Raw genomic sequence first — 13,071 nt, forward strand, 5'->3', positions numbered from 1 at the left:
CCTAAAATTTTTATTAGCAGTTTTTATTAGCACATTAGTAGGCTTGGGGTCTGACCTCTCCATGTGGTGATTATAGGCTGTGTGGATGTAGCATGCTTTCTAAAATGGGGAGACAGATCCTAGGAAGTTTAGAGAGATTGCTTCTCTGTAGCAATAAATGTGCAAGAAATGTCATTTACCTTTCATTTGAGCGCTCTAAGGGACTCTACAAGGTGAAGGTTGATGCTGGTTTATTTTGATTTGATTTTGAACATGGAAAAAGCGTGGCTCAAAGAAGAGACTTGTGTGACTTTAGTGATGTGGGTTTTTTTGTTTTGTTTGTTGTAAGATTCAGGAAAGTGCTGATATTGTAATTTATTCTACTCGGGAAGTCACCTCTTGCGTTGGCACATAAAGCATCTCGGCCCATTTGAAAACGCGTTCTTGGTGAGGAAAGGGGATAAGTCAGTCCAGCTGTGACTTAGCTGGGGCATGGGTGAACGGTGTGAGAATTTCTGAACTGTTTTGCTGGTAGATATTTGAGCATGGTGGCTACTGTGAGCAAAGGAATGACTTCATAAGGTTATATTGCAATAAAACCAAGGTCTTTCTCTGACACTCACCACATATAGTGAGATTAAATATTGTTTTATAAAGTTAACTGCTATGAAGCATTTGTCAATGCCCTGTGCTGTGATGAGCATAACCACCATCATTATAAAGTAACAAACTCTACTCTTCAGCGTAACTGGAGCCACTTTCCTAAGAACAGGGCTGATCTTCTCTCCGTGTGTGTGTGGGAACCAGGCATCTCCCTTGGCCTGTCCAATCCTAAACGGGCAACGAGAGCCATCTGGGAAAAGCATGGTGAGGATTGTATGTCACAAGCATTAGTATCCTCCCCACCACGTCCTGGTTAATTAATGAAGGATCACTTGCACAGCCTTCCCCGCAGTGCTGCAGGCAAGTTTCCACAGCTCCTGTTTGAGCTGGTGACCCAGAGGTGGAGGTCTGTTTTCCTCTATTTGTTCTCTGAATGTTCAACCTTCCTAGGAGGCTGTAGTCTTTGAGTGGTGAATCCCAGGGAGTTTCACTGCTGCGCTTTGAGACACGGCTGCTCCTGTGGCAGGGGCAGGAGGAGCTGCCACTTCGCAGGTCCATGGGACGTTCACCTCTAATTGAAGGGCTGGTTTTGGGGAAGGCGTTGTCAAAGCATTTGTTTGCACTTAGATCCAACAAAGCTCCAAGTAGAGACTTTTCCTGTGAGGTGTGCATGGCCTTTTAGAGATGCTTTTATTTTATTTTATTTTTTTAAACTCCTTTTTTTCCCTCATTCCAGTCTGTTTTATGTTAATTCTGGAAGGGGTTTTGTCCCTACATTATCTTTCTGTGAGATTTTTTTTTTTTTATCTTTCAGTAGCCTCAGTAGTAACGCAATAGTGGCGTTACTCTACTTCTGTCTTTTGTGTAGTTTCTGGTTTAGCTTTTATGTAAACTTTGAATAAACTGTGTGCGCTGTTGCAGTCTTGAGTCTTTATTAACTGAATTTGGTAATAAGTCTGGTGTTTTTCATGCTGCAGGGAGTTGGTTGCAGACAGCTGGTATGAAAGCTTTGTTTCACAAGGGGAGAGGTGGGGGGGAGCGTCTCTGCTTTTAAATCACTTAAGTCTCTTTCAGAATAAGATCTCTGAAGTCTTGCAGTATATTTATAGGCTTGTAATGTTGTGCAGAGAATGTTACACTATCCTCTGTGGCAGAAGTGCCAGTTTCGGGTTTCTCTGCCTGTTGAGCATGGTAAACAGCTCTGGGTTCCTGTTGGTATGTGTGCTGCTCAGAGCTGTGCTGATCGGCCACGCTGATACGGTTTGTTTGGGTTTTTCAGAAGCTCTTCATGTGAAAAGTCTTTGGACCATAATTTAGGTGCTTAAAACAAGGTCTCGGATCATCACATCTTGATCAGTTTATTAATCTAGGCTAAGGCCTTAACATGACACGTTCATAGCTCTTTGTACAAGAGGGTCCTTGCCAACAGCCGTCCTTTTAAATGGGAAGGAAGGTGCACTGGACAGCCGTATCAGTTCTTGCTCATCTGTATCAGAAAACAGCTCTTCGTAATGAATATTCTGATTCTGAGAAAGTTGATGAAAAGCCGGTGGCAGAAATCAAGTTTTAGGAAGAAGTGGAAAATTTCAAGAGGCTGTGAAATAAGCGAGTAGGATCACTTCCCTTTATATTGAAGCAGCTCTAAAAATTACAGTTCTTACTTTTCACCATGCATGAGAGCGCGCAGGAAACACTTCAAAACCAAGGAAAATCAAATGTATTGATCTGATGCGAGTTACTTTGTTGATATGTTTATCAATACAATGTGTTGATCATCGTAACAGTTGGTAGCAGTAGTTCCTCTACCTCCTAGCAGAGATTTTGGTAAGAAAAGATCACGGTAGAACTTACCATGATATCCTTGTTACACCACCTGTGACATTGTTAGATATATAAAGTTTCCTTTGCCTCACCAAAATCTTCTAAACCTTGTTTGGGCAGCAGGGAGGCAAGATGGAGAGAAGGAAGTGATGGAGAGGGGAAGGGATGCCTCGAGTGCGGTGGCTGTTCTCTAAAAGGGCAGCATGCAGCGGGGAGGGAGCTGAAAAAAAGCTGTTGGTCAAGATGATGCAGCAAAGAAAATGTGGTAACTCTCACAGCCCTCACTGCCGCTGATCGCAGTGTTAGTTGCTGGCGCACCATTGCGTATTACGAAATCGCAAGGTATGTTAAAGCTGATGTTTGTCTTCTGCTCCTTTCAGGCAAAGAATAGAGCACGCGTTCCCTAAATGAAAGTTCTCAAGCTGGTTGTGTTAAAAATAGTTTTGACAACTTTGTGAATGATGCTGAATACTTATTTTCTGGTCGTTCTGGCCCAGGGCACAACACTGACTGAGCTACATGAACCTTGCAATCCTAGCACCAGAGAGAAGGGGAACTGGAGAGGGGGTTGGATTTGAAGTTTTGCATCTCTAGTAGCTTGACTTCAATACTTGGCCTGCAGCTTGCAGGTGGAGAACAGCTGTCTGCCATTCTGTGAGTGGGTTTCGTACTTACTGCTTTAAATACAGAGATAACATGATCATTTTGTTACAAGGGTGAGCCCTTTAAAACACGAGGCATTAAGCTACACTGCAGAAAACATTAAAAAGAATCTCTTTCCCACCCTCTTACCCAGCAATTGCTGTAGGCAACACTGGTAGCACCTCCTGTTCTTAAAGTTGCCCACTAATCCCTACTGTGTAACTGTACTTTTGGTTGTTTTAACTGTTTGATCTGAATTTTCCTATGTCTGAGCCTATGTTTTTTGGATGAGAAGTTGTTCAAAGTGGTTTAGTCCGTTCCAATAATAAAGCTGAAACAAAATGTATTGCCCAGATTTAAAAAAAGGAAAGGAAAACAAAGAAGTTCCAATCATTTTTCAAAGATTATATTACCCTAAGGATCGGAGCAGGGCCATGAAATGTGGTGAGGAGGTGGCCCGTGTTCAAGTGGAGTGCTCTGTCCTGTAAAACTGCTTTTAAATTTGGTGAATCATAATTTTCTAAGAAACTGGAGGTAGCAACTAGTCAAAGCAGTGACTGTAGAGGTGTCAGAGCGTTGGCTGGAGGTCTGTCTGGCATAGTGAGAGATCAGGAAAGGGAACTAGGTGCAGTTTTGCAAGCAAACGCAGGCATGTCATCTCACGTGCACCAGATCAGAGAAGTGGATAATGAAATGTTAATAGGTCCGTGCCTCAGTTTCCCACCTGCAAAACGAGGGTGAAAGCACCATAGAAAAGCTTGTGAGGAATTTATAAATCAAGGTATGAGCACTGAAAAGCAAACAGCATGAGAGGCCACCAATGAGAGTGCTAAATATTCAGGATGTGCTGCGTACCATCTATTCTGTACATGGAGGCTTAGGATATGGAGAGATTGCTTGTGATCCTATAATAAAGGCTTTTCGTAATAAGAAATGTGCAAAGATACCTACATATAAACTCAGATCCTTCCTGCCTTTTGTAGTGATTGTGTATGCTACCATAATTTTCCTTTTATGTAGGACTTAATTCAATATTAAACATGCATTGGCGTTCACTTCCAGCTGAGATTTGAACTCCCCTGCATAGAGTACATGCTACGTTTATACAGTGTAGACTCTAGTCCATGCTTAAACCACTAGTTCTTACCTCAAAGAAACTTTTTTTTTTTTTTTTAAACTGAATACTTAGGAATTGTGATAATCTTCACTTTGTATGCTTTCCACGTCTACATCTAATCTGCCAGGAAAATAAATGACAGATTGTCTCTTAAATGTTTTATACCAGAATAGAAACTTTGGGTTGCAGTGTTTATTTAAACAAAAATCAAAACATTTCCTGTGGAGTTTATTTTTTAAATAATAAGCCTGTCTTACTGCAAAAGTTTTGTAACTCTCTTAATTGTAAGATTTTTAACTACTGACCATGTTTACAATGATGTTTTCTTCCACAGGAAGGTTTGAGGAGACCTGACGTTTTTACCCGCGCTGATATCTGATCAACAGATGTGTTCCTAGCAGACTCCAGCAATAGTTCAGAAAATATGAATATTTTAATGTTTATTTGTAAAGAGAAAAAAATTTTGCCACAGAGATAAAGATGGATTCTGTGTTGTCTTGAATTCTCTAGCCAAGTGGGAGAAAAATTAAGACTACTTTCTTCTGTCTTTTTCATTGACCAAACACAAGTTGAGAAACAGCAATGCCAAATAAAATGATAATGCAGGTGCAGGTCAGCTTAGTTCTTACAGTGTTACTTTATACCGTTTCCCTACTGAGCATAGTAAAATATTTCATACATTATTCTGTCATGCTGGGAAGTTCACCAAGAGCTGGGGAACGTGTAAATTGAAATATGCAAATCTAATCCTTGCTAAAACTTACTGTTGCTAGCAGCATTTCTAGTATGGGGCGTGTGGCTGGGGCATGATCGGCTGGCGTTCTGTCCTCGCTGTGCCACCGATACACTTTGTGGCCATGGGCAGCTGCTCTCCATCCTGGTATTTCAGATTAGGACAAAGGAAAGTGGTGGTACTTGCCTCTGACCCTACATCTCAAACCATTGTCTAAGTTCTGTATGTCAGTGTCTTCTTTTTTCATGATGGTATTTCTGGTAGTTCTTTGAAGAAGGTCTTGATTTTTGACAGTTGAAGTATGTGACATTATTTTATAGAGTTTTAATGTTCATAAAGTTACGAAGTACATGACTTTTGTAGATGGGCAAACGTAAGTACAGCAGGGATCAAGGAGAGGATTTGCTCGAGAGCAGCAATAGGTGGTGATGGTGAGGCCCGTTTCTCAGCCTTTTGGCTGAAATATTAGTGATATTACTTATGAAGCTTTTTTGGTTTTCTTGCTGTTTCGGTTCTGTAGTAAAGTGAGTCAATGCTGGACAAATGTCTGAAAAGCAGGAACATTTGTAGAAATATCCTTTCATTTCTGACTGGAAATGAGAAACTGTCTAAATATTCTGAGTCTTTAAATAGACACTGGCTGAAGGACACTATAGCCTCCAAGTCTCCTTGATATTTGCAGTGTTCTTCATGTTCCCCTTCGCCCTGTGCTGTTGCAGCGCTCTTTTTATCCTTTCATAACTTGCATGAAACCTGCTTCTGTTGAAAGCATTTCTCCAGTGGTCCTTCCCAGCTGTCTGCAAGCCTTCCTCTTCATACAGCTGATCTTGGCCACGTTACGTTTGGCTAAAACTACACCATGAAACTCCTATCCTCGATTGATGTAATGATGGTATGAAAAGCTGTCAGCGTAGATGTGATAATACTCTCAAAACGTGAGTTTTTCAGCTCTTGATTTCTCTGAGGAGGCTGCAGTAGGTTGCCTCGGCAAAGCACAGGTCTGCTGGTATAAGCCAGGGTAGCGCTCGGCGTGCCACAACGCTTACCAGGTCCCTTCATCTGTTGCCAGCGTAGGCATGGTCTTTATCAGAGCAAGAGCCCAGACACTGCAAACCTTCATTTATGCAAATTAAGTTGAACTTCCAAACTTTGCTTAAAATAACATTCAATTTGTAAGATAAATAAATGAAGGTTTATAATGCATTCGTTGGGGCAGGAATGTTTGTTTCTGGTGTGTGACTGATCTTTTACTTTCTTGTTCCTTTTCAGGAGGTGCATACCTCAGCCTTCCTGGGTGAAATCAGTGTAGATAACATAGTTCTTGGCAGGTGTTGCAATTCCAGTTTGCCAGTGGATAACTTTGATTTTTGTTTTTTATTTTTCTAACACTTCTTAATACATAATGCTCATGATAGAGGAAAAATGTTTGTCCGTTCTAGTATCTCTGTCTTCAAGATTGAAGTATTATTTTTAAAAGGAGAGTAATCAAATAGTGGGGAGGGTTTGGTTGTTTTAAAATGTTTGATGTAACTCCAGCACAAAGCTCCCTACTGTTGTTTGTGGAGCGTGGGCAATGTAACATCCCTCCATAAACCTGGAGTTGGCTGCTGCGGGAGGATTTTGGGTAAGGAGGATGAATTAGGTAACCAAGAAAATGAGCTGTCCTAGTGCTCGCTTTTGAAACGAGCTCTGTCTGGGATTAGTATCCTAGAGCTGCAGCTGGGATTAACTTTGTAGGTACAAATAGTAAGATGCTAAAGCGTGGCCTCCTCACAAGTCCTACACACATTCACTCAGTGTAGGAATGTTTTTGTTTCACTTGCCTGCCTCTTTGCTGTGGCATACAATGCATATAATCTGATTCTCTGAATGAACCTTTGTTTGGGGAAATACTGTTAGTTTTGGCTCTTGGAGAGCTGAGCCGACAGGCCCAACTCCCCAACAAAACAGATCTGAGATTAAAAAACAAACTAAAGCCACGCCTTCAAAAAAAAATGCTGGGGAGAAGCCAAAGAGTTCCTTTTCTGGGTTGCTGAAAAAGCTAATCTATTTAGCTACTGTAATATAAAATCAGATTTTTTTTTTTTTTCCTGTTGCTTAAATTAAGAGCCTCATTACTGTCACCTGCAATAAACGGAAAAATCTTAAGTCTATCTCAAAAGATTGCATGATCATGTGCAGGAAGGAATTGGGGGGGAGGCACAGAGGAAGTGGGTTTTGAGGCAGGAGTTAACAAGGCAAAAAGGAACACAGTGCGTTTTTGTAGCTCGTTCCTGTAAGCTGAATTTACAAAATTCAGATTTGAAAACAAAATAATTTGCTTACAATTATATAGTACACAAGACCCCTATGGTCTGTATGAGAAGTGATTCCTGCAGCTCTGCAGTGGCTGCTTTTCAAGGTATCTTTGCTGTGTTTGCTGAGAATATATATTTGGGCAGCAGGGTCAGGCCTGTGGAATCTGAGCCGCGGCGCTCAGAGGTTTATGTTTAAATTCCATGTACGATAGATCTAGGCCAGGTGCTATCCGAGTGCAAAAGAAAAAAATAACTTCTCCTGAGCCAACTTTAGCCCTACATATCAAAACAAGTGAAAGATGAGGGTGGAAATGAAGGTTTTACATGCACAGTATGGCGGTATGTCCAAAAAAAAAGAAAATATATGTCCCACTTCTAGTGCTGTCACTCACACACTTCGTAGCCATGGGCATATATATGCGGCATTTAGTTCACTACAATCGCAAGATAGCTAGCCAGCTGAAATTCCTTGCTCAGCAACCTTTGTATGTCACGGTGTGGAGAAGGAACTTAATTTCTGAATGGGGGAAGGGGATTTTTCAGACTGGTATTTACAGCAAAGTCTTCCCTATTGTCTTCTATTAGAAAAGGATTTGAAACATAATGCTGTGGTACTGTTATGACCGTTTTTGAGGTAGATAAAAAATGGGGAACTGCAAGTTGAATCAGAAACAGCTTAATAAAGCATTTGAGCTGTATAAAAAACGTAAGTTCTGCCGTACCATACTATATAGTTTTCATTTAATCAACATGTATTCAAACCACCTATTAAATGGAGGTGATGTAGGCTGACCAGCCCAGCCTTCTGAGATTGTCTTGTTTTGGGTGGAATTTATCTTAATATTTAAAAGTCTCCTTCTCTGCACCTTCAGTGCTCTCTGTAGAAATCAGTGTTTCTCAATGCTAGTTAGTAATGAAAAAAACCCTAAACTGCCTCTGAGTTTGCACACAAATAAATGTACATTTCCGTCCAAATCCAGAGGGTGGTTGTGTCACGTGGTTTTATGCTGACCGAAGTCCATCTTAAAATCCTCTCATTTAAGGGAGGAGAACAGGGGATTCTTCTGTTGTGAGTCATCTTATATCAGAGCTTGATCATGCTTCTACTGATCTCTGAAGGAGTTTTTCCATTGAGTTTGTTGATTGCATGGTTTTTCAGTGTTCTAGAGAGCTACTGGTTTAAATTCAGTCATCCTAACAGCTGTGAATGGCATCTCACATGTCCCGTACCTGTTAAGGAAGAAGGTCACCCATTTGTCTTGACCCTACTGAGTCAAAAGCATCACTAAAATATCCTGTAAGATCATTCATTAACTGCTCTTCTAGATGATATTTGTTAGCCTACACTTAAAATGCTGTTCATTGCTAATCCCCAGTGGAAGGCAACCCTTTAACAACCAGTCTTTAAAAAAAAAAAAGAAATCTATGGAGACGAGAATGGAAGAACCCTCCATAGGTACTGTTTTACTGTGTGTGCCTGAAATGCTTTATTTTGGGTGTTATTAACAGAAGAACATTGTGAGATTCTCAGAGGCAAAACTTTGCACAAAAATGGACATTGCCAGGGTAAAATCTGTTTTGTACCATGTTAGAATACATACTTCTCCCTAATTACATTTCAGTTGATTGAAGAAAAATTTAAAAATCAAACCTGTTTAAGGGAATCGGGTCATGCTCTCACAATGGACGTCTGTTTCTTGTACTTTGCTGCAAATCTTGTGATGTTTGAAGGTTTGTAGTTGTTTTTAAAACACAGCTGCTTTCACTGGAATTTTAGAAATGGAGAGAGTTGTGTTACTCTGACAGATCTGTGCTGCGTTATCTGTCTGCCTGCTTGGTTCTCAGTTGCCTGAGGTAGTTCCTGAGCTGGGAAAAAGTATGCAAAAAAACTTGGGAATGGACTCCAGCCTCTCTTGGGATACCCAGGCCTCATAGTTGAAAGCAGCAGCATATGGAAGTCGCAGCCTCAATTATCTGCAGCTTCTCTTCTGAAAAAACCGTGACTCCTCCAATGCACGTCAGGGCCCCTGTGTCCAAGGGGAATTCCAGCTCTGTTGGCTGTTCAGCTGAAGCTTTTTTAGTTGGTTTACTATGATCAAATCACTTGAGGACTTTTGGTCTCAGGAGGTGGAGTTTTCTACATGGGAGACTGAACTGAGCTGCTGGAATGTATTGCACATTATCCACCAGATGGTTTTCAGCCACTTGGATTTGATCTGTGTTTGATAGTGATGAAGATATGAAAGTCGCATATTCCTCCAGCATTGCTTACGTGAGCCGGCCCATCCTGGGTAGCACAGGCTGTGCTTCTGGCAGCAACAGCCCCTGCAGAATGCAACCAAGAGCCTAGTTCCCTCTGCGCTCCTCTCCTTGGGCACCGTCTGTGCAGCACCAGCACCAGGTCATGCCAGTGGTGGTGTGGATGCAACTGTCCCAGCTTGTACCATGGAGTATTTGGTCCAAGCCTCCCTTGGGACGCTCTCCTCCTCCCCTCTTTGGAACCAGCACTCCTGCAGAGTTGCAGCAGCCATTGTAGAAAGAGCGAGGACCATGTGCGCGCTGATGTTTGATGCTCGCAGGTACCTTGTGACTGCCTAGCTGGTCGGCAAGTTGCCCTGCATTTCTTGTAGGAGTCAGCATGGTCTTAGGAGACAGGGAGCTGGCAGGAGCAGCAGCCAGTGGGTCTCTCCATTTGGTTTTTGTTGTTGTTGTTGTTACTTTGCTGCTTTAAAATCTGAAGATGGGTTTCAGTTAGGCAGCTGCTCTCAGTCACAGTGTTGTGCAAAGTAATTGACTTTCCATTGACTTTGGAATTTGGAATAGTGTCTAAATATTGTTGTCAGCTTCATGCTGATTCCTCTCCACTGAGGCTAAAGTCGTTCCACTTATGACCTCAAGCTGGACTTGTGCTTTGCTCCCATGGGAACTAAAAATAATAATTATTTTAAGAATAGGTTCTTAATCACTTCCTTCTTTTGATGCACTACTTTTTGTTTAGCATTTTGTAAGAATGTAATAGAAAATGTTTTAAACTATTTGTGTTTTAATTCCAGTTTTAATTAGCTCTTTCAAGATGCAAGGAGGGTACAAGAATTAATTACAGTTCCTTTCAGTTTTTTTGTAGAAAAGCATTTGTTGTTGTTATTCTGAGTGAAGATTATTAGAGTTTTGTTGCTTTGGCAAACTGTCGAGTCACACAGAGCTATGAAGAGATGAACATTAAGTTGACAGATTTCTTAGTCAGAGGCATGTGGGCATTTTGTCAGTGTTGGTGATGCATCAGCATGTTAATCTCCTGTCTCTGAACTGTTAATGTACATATGAGAAACAGGAAAAGATATGCTTTAATCTGGGTTTAGAAGGAATGATAAGACAAGATACACGATGATTTTGTGGCAGAGCTGGCTGTGCAGTGAACACTGCGAAGGTGATGAGATAGTTTGCAGAGATGGAGAAAACATTAAACAGATGGAGAGCCACAGTCTGCCCTGACCCGCAGCAGCTGGATAACAGTGAGATAAAATACTTAATTTGGAGATCTTTCCATAAACTGAAAGAGTCTTGACACTCAGAAGGGGGATTTTGGGAGATGTCTTTCAAAGAGTGGCATATGGGTGCTCTAGGAAAAAAGAGAGGAAAAAAAAAAAATCCAGAAGGGCTTTTCTAGACTTCAGTGAGCAAACAAAGTGTGCTTGTACCAAGTGTCTTAGAGCCCAGCTACAGAGAATAACGAAAGTACATTAATAATTGTTTTTCCTGTTCCTTGCTAATAGTTTACGTGGTTTACTATTACTTCCAGTCAGTGAAGTTGCTTGCTCCAGCAAGTCTACTTGCCTTAGAGGGAGCCAATGTCCCATTTTGTGTACCAAATTTTGCTTGCGCTTTCTCTCTTCTCAAGCACCAGAGTCCCAAAGGCTGCAGCGGAGCGTTATAGCATAGCCTAGAGGGCTCAGCATACAGCGTACACCCTGAAGGGGCAGCTGGGCATGGGCCGTGGTGAACAGAGGACCCACGGGCTTGTCACTTACCTGCTCGCTTGCTGCTGCCAATTGTCCTTTTAGTGCAGTTGATACCTGGCCTCTACATCCACTTCCCTGTGTGTATAAAAGCACGGCAGTTTATTTTTAAAGAGGATAAGGAGCACAAAAAATCTTTTTATTATTGGGCAACAGCTCACCTGATGGTGGTTTAACCTATTGCTACAACTGGCATTATACATAGTCGTCAAATTGAAAGAGCAGACCTGGCTTTTCTTGTCACTTGACCGAGGTCTGGCATTTGCTCATCTGTTACCATCCCGGTTGTGGGAATACCTGAGTGGTAACAGCAGTTGTGGTGCTAGCAAGGGAGAAAGGAAATGATGAGCCAGCTACTTGAAGAAAGTGGTGTTTTAATATCCTGCTGTTGACAGCTCTGGCATTCTGTCTTCTTTTGTGTAGGCCGCGAGGACTTTTTACTTGTTTATAGTATTACAAGTTTTATTGCAAGTTTTCTTTTAAAAGAGCTGCTCTGAGGAGGTTTCCCAGACCAAGTAGGAAATGGGGAATCAGCAGTTCTCCAGCTTCTGGCCTCCCTCTGCACGGCCTTGGGCAAGCCAAGGGAAGTGCCTGGCACTTCTGTAGGTTGTGCTTCCTATTCTCACAGTGATTTTGGAGCTTAAGTGTAAAATAGGGGTGTTGAAGGAAGAATAATTCAGCTCTTTGGGTTCATTTTTACTGAATATGTGATAGCAAATATACAGTGCCCTAGCGCAGGCCAGTTCTAGTACATCTCTCTCTAGTGCCACTGCAGTTCATGGTAGAAGTCATTCCCGATTAACCAGGTTCTTGGTGATCTTTTCTGAGAGGGCAAAGTGTTTGGAGGTGACGTTGCTCCTGTCACTCATTTGTGTACTCTTCACTACAGAAGACCTTAACCTCTTGACCTGATGCTGGTAATGTTTCAAGAGGAACCTGTTGCCTTTGCATGCATTGTCAGATTGATTGCAGCTTGTATTGCTGGTCCGCTTCTGTTGTAACAAGGATGCACAAACAGCATAAGGAGACATAAACTAGGAAGATGTATGGCTAAAACCACAACACATGAGAGGGAGAACCTGGGATAGGCATAATACCTATAATACCTATACTTCAATCTGTGGCTTGAAATTTACTACATTATTAATATTTCCTACTACTTCTGCTCCGTCAGTAGTGTGGATTAATGATTCATAAAGGTGTGTTTTAAAGGGCTGGGTAGTTTGTGTTTATACAGTGTTTATTGGAGTCCCTGTTGCTGCTTCTTTTTTCCTTCCCTCTCCCTCCCACCTGCCAAGATTGTTCATACATAAGCCATTTCTGTTTCCAGCCTTCCCTTTCCTTGGATAAAAGTTACTATCTCTAGTCTGTTGGTGATCCTGTGTGCCCAACTGTGTTTACCAGCACTGTAGAATTGGTGGGTGGTGGTTTTTCTTGGGCCAGAACTGGCACTTCATTCTTCCTTTCCAGTGTAACCAGCCTGGAAGATAGAATGGAACTGTAGAAATGAACCTCTAGGCCAGGTTTTGGGCTTAATTTTGAGCAATCTTGTTCTCAGTTGATGGAAGCTCATAGGCTGGCATTTGAGAAGGTGGGATACTGGCAAGGAGAAAAGTGAGTTTGGGTGAGATGAGTTGCAGTCCTGCTGAAGATACTTGTGAGACCAGTTGTGACAGTCGTTAGCAGGCAGATGAGAACATGAAGGAGTCTTGAAAACTGGACTCGTCTCTGGCACCTAGGTCAGTAAGCTATGGACAGCATATGGGAAAAGTTGTCACTGGCCAAGTGTGGCGTGTTGTACTTTTTTCTGTTGACGGTTTGGCAGCTTTAGAGGGATGCTTTGTCTTGAAAGGAGTGGCAAGA

The 13,071-nt window shown here is 41.9% G+C and overlaps 1 protein-coding gene across 13 annotated transcripts in view; it reads left to right on the plus strand.

Annotated features, from left to right (window-relative positions):
* MLXIP (MLX interacting protein) overlaps window positions 1-13,071 on the plus strand; it is a 54,421-nt gene that overhangs the window by 14,325 nt on the left and 27,025 nt on the right. The window contains exon 1 of one of the 13 annotated variants that reach the window (XM_082324879.1): window positions 9,346-9,771. The exons of the other annotated variants lie outside the window; for them this stretch is intronic. Within the exon in view, the coding sequence (XP_082181005.1) occupies window positions 9,638-9,771 (134 nt within the window). The 5' untranslated portion in view covers window positions 9,346-9,637. Of the gene's footprint in view, window positions 1-9,345; window positions 9,772-13,071 lie in introns of those variants that run through there. 13 annotated transcript variants of the gene reach the window in all.

This window comes from Platalea leucorodia (assembly GCF_965183815.1).
Source record: "Platalea leucorodia genome assembly, chromosome: 12".
Taxonomy (NCBI): domain Eukaryota; kingdom Metazoa; phylum Chordata; class Aves; order Pelecaniformes; family Threskiornithidae; genus Platalea; species Platalea leucorodia.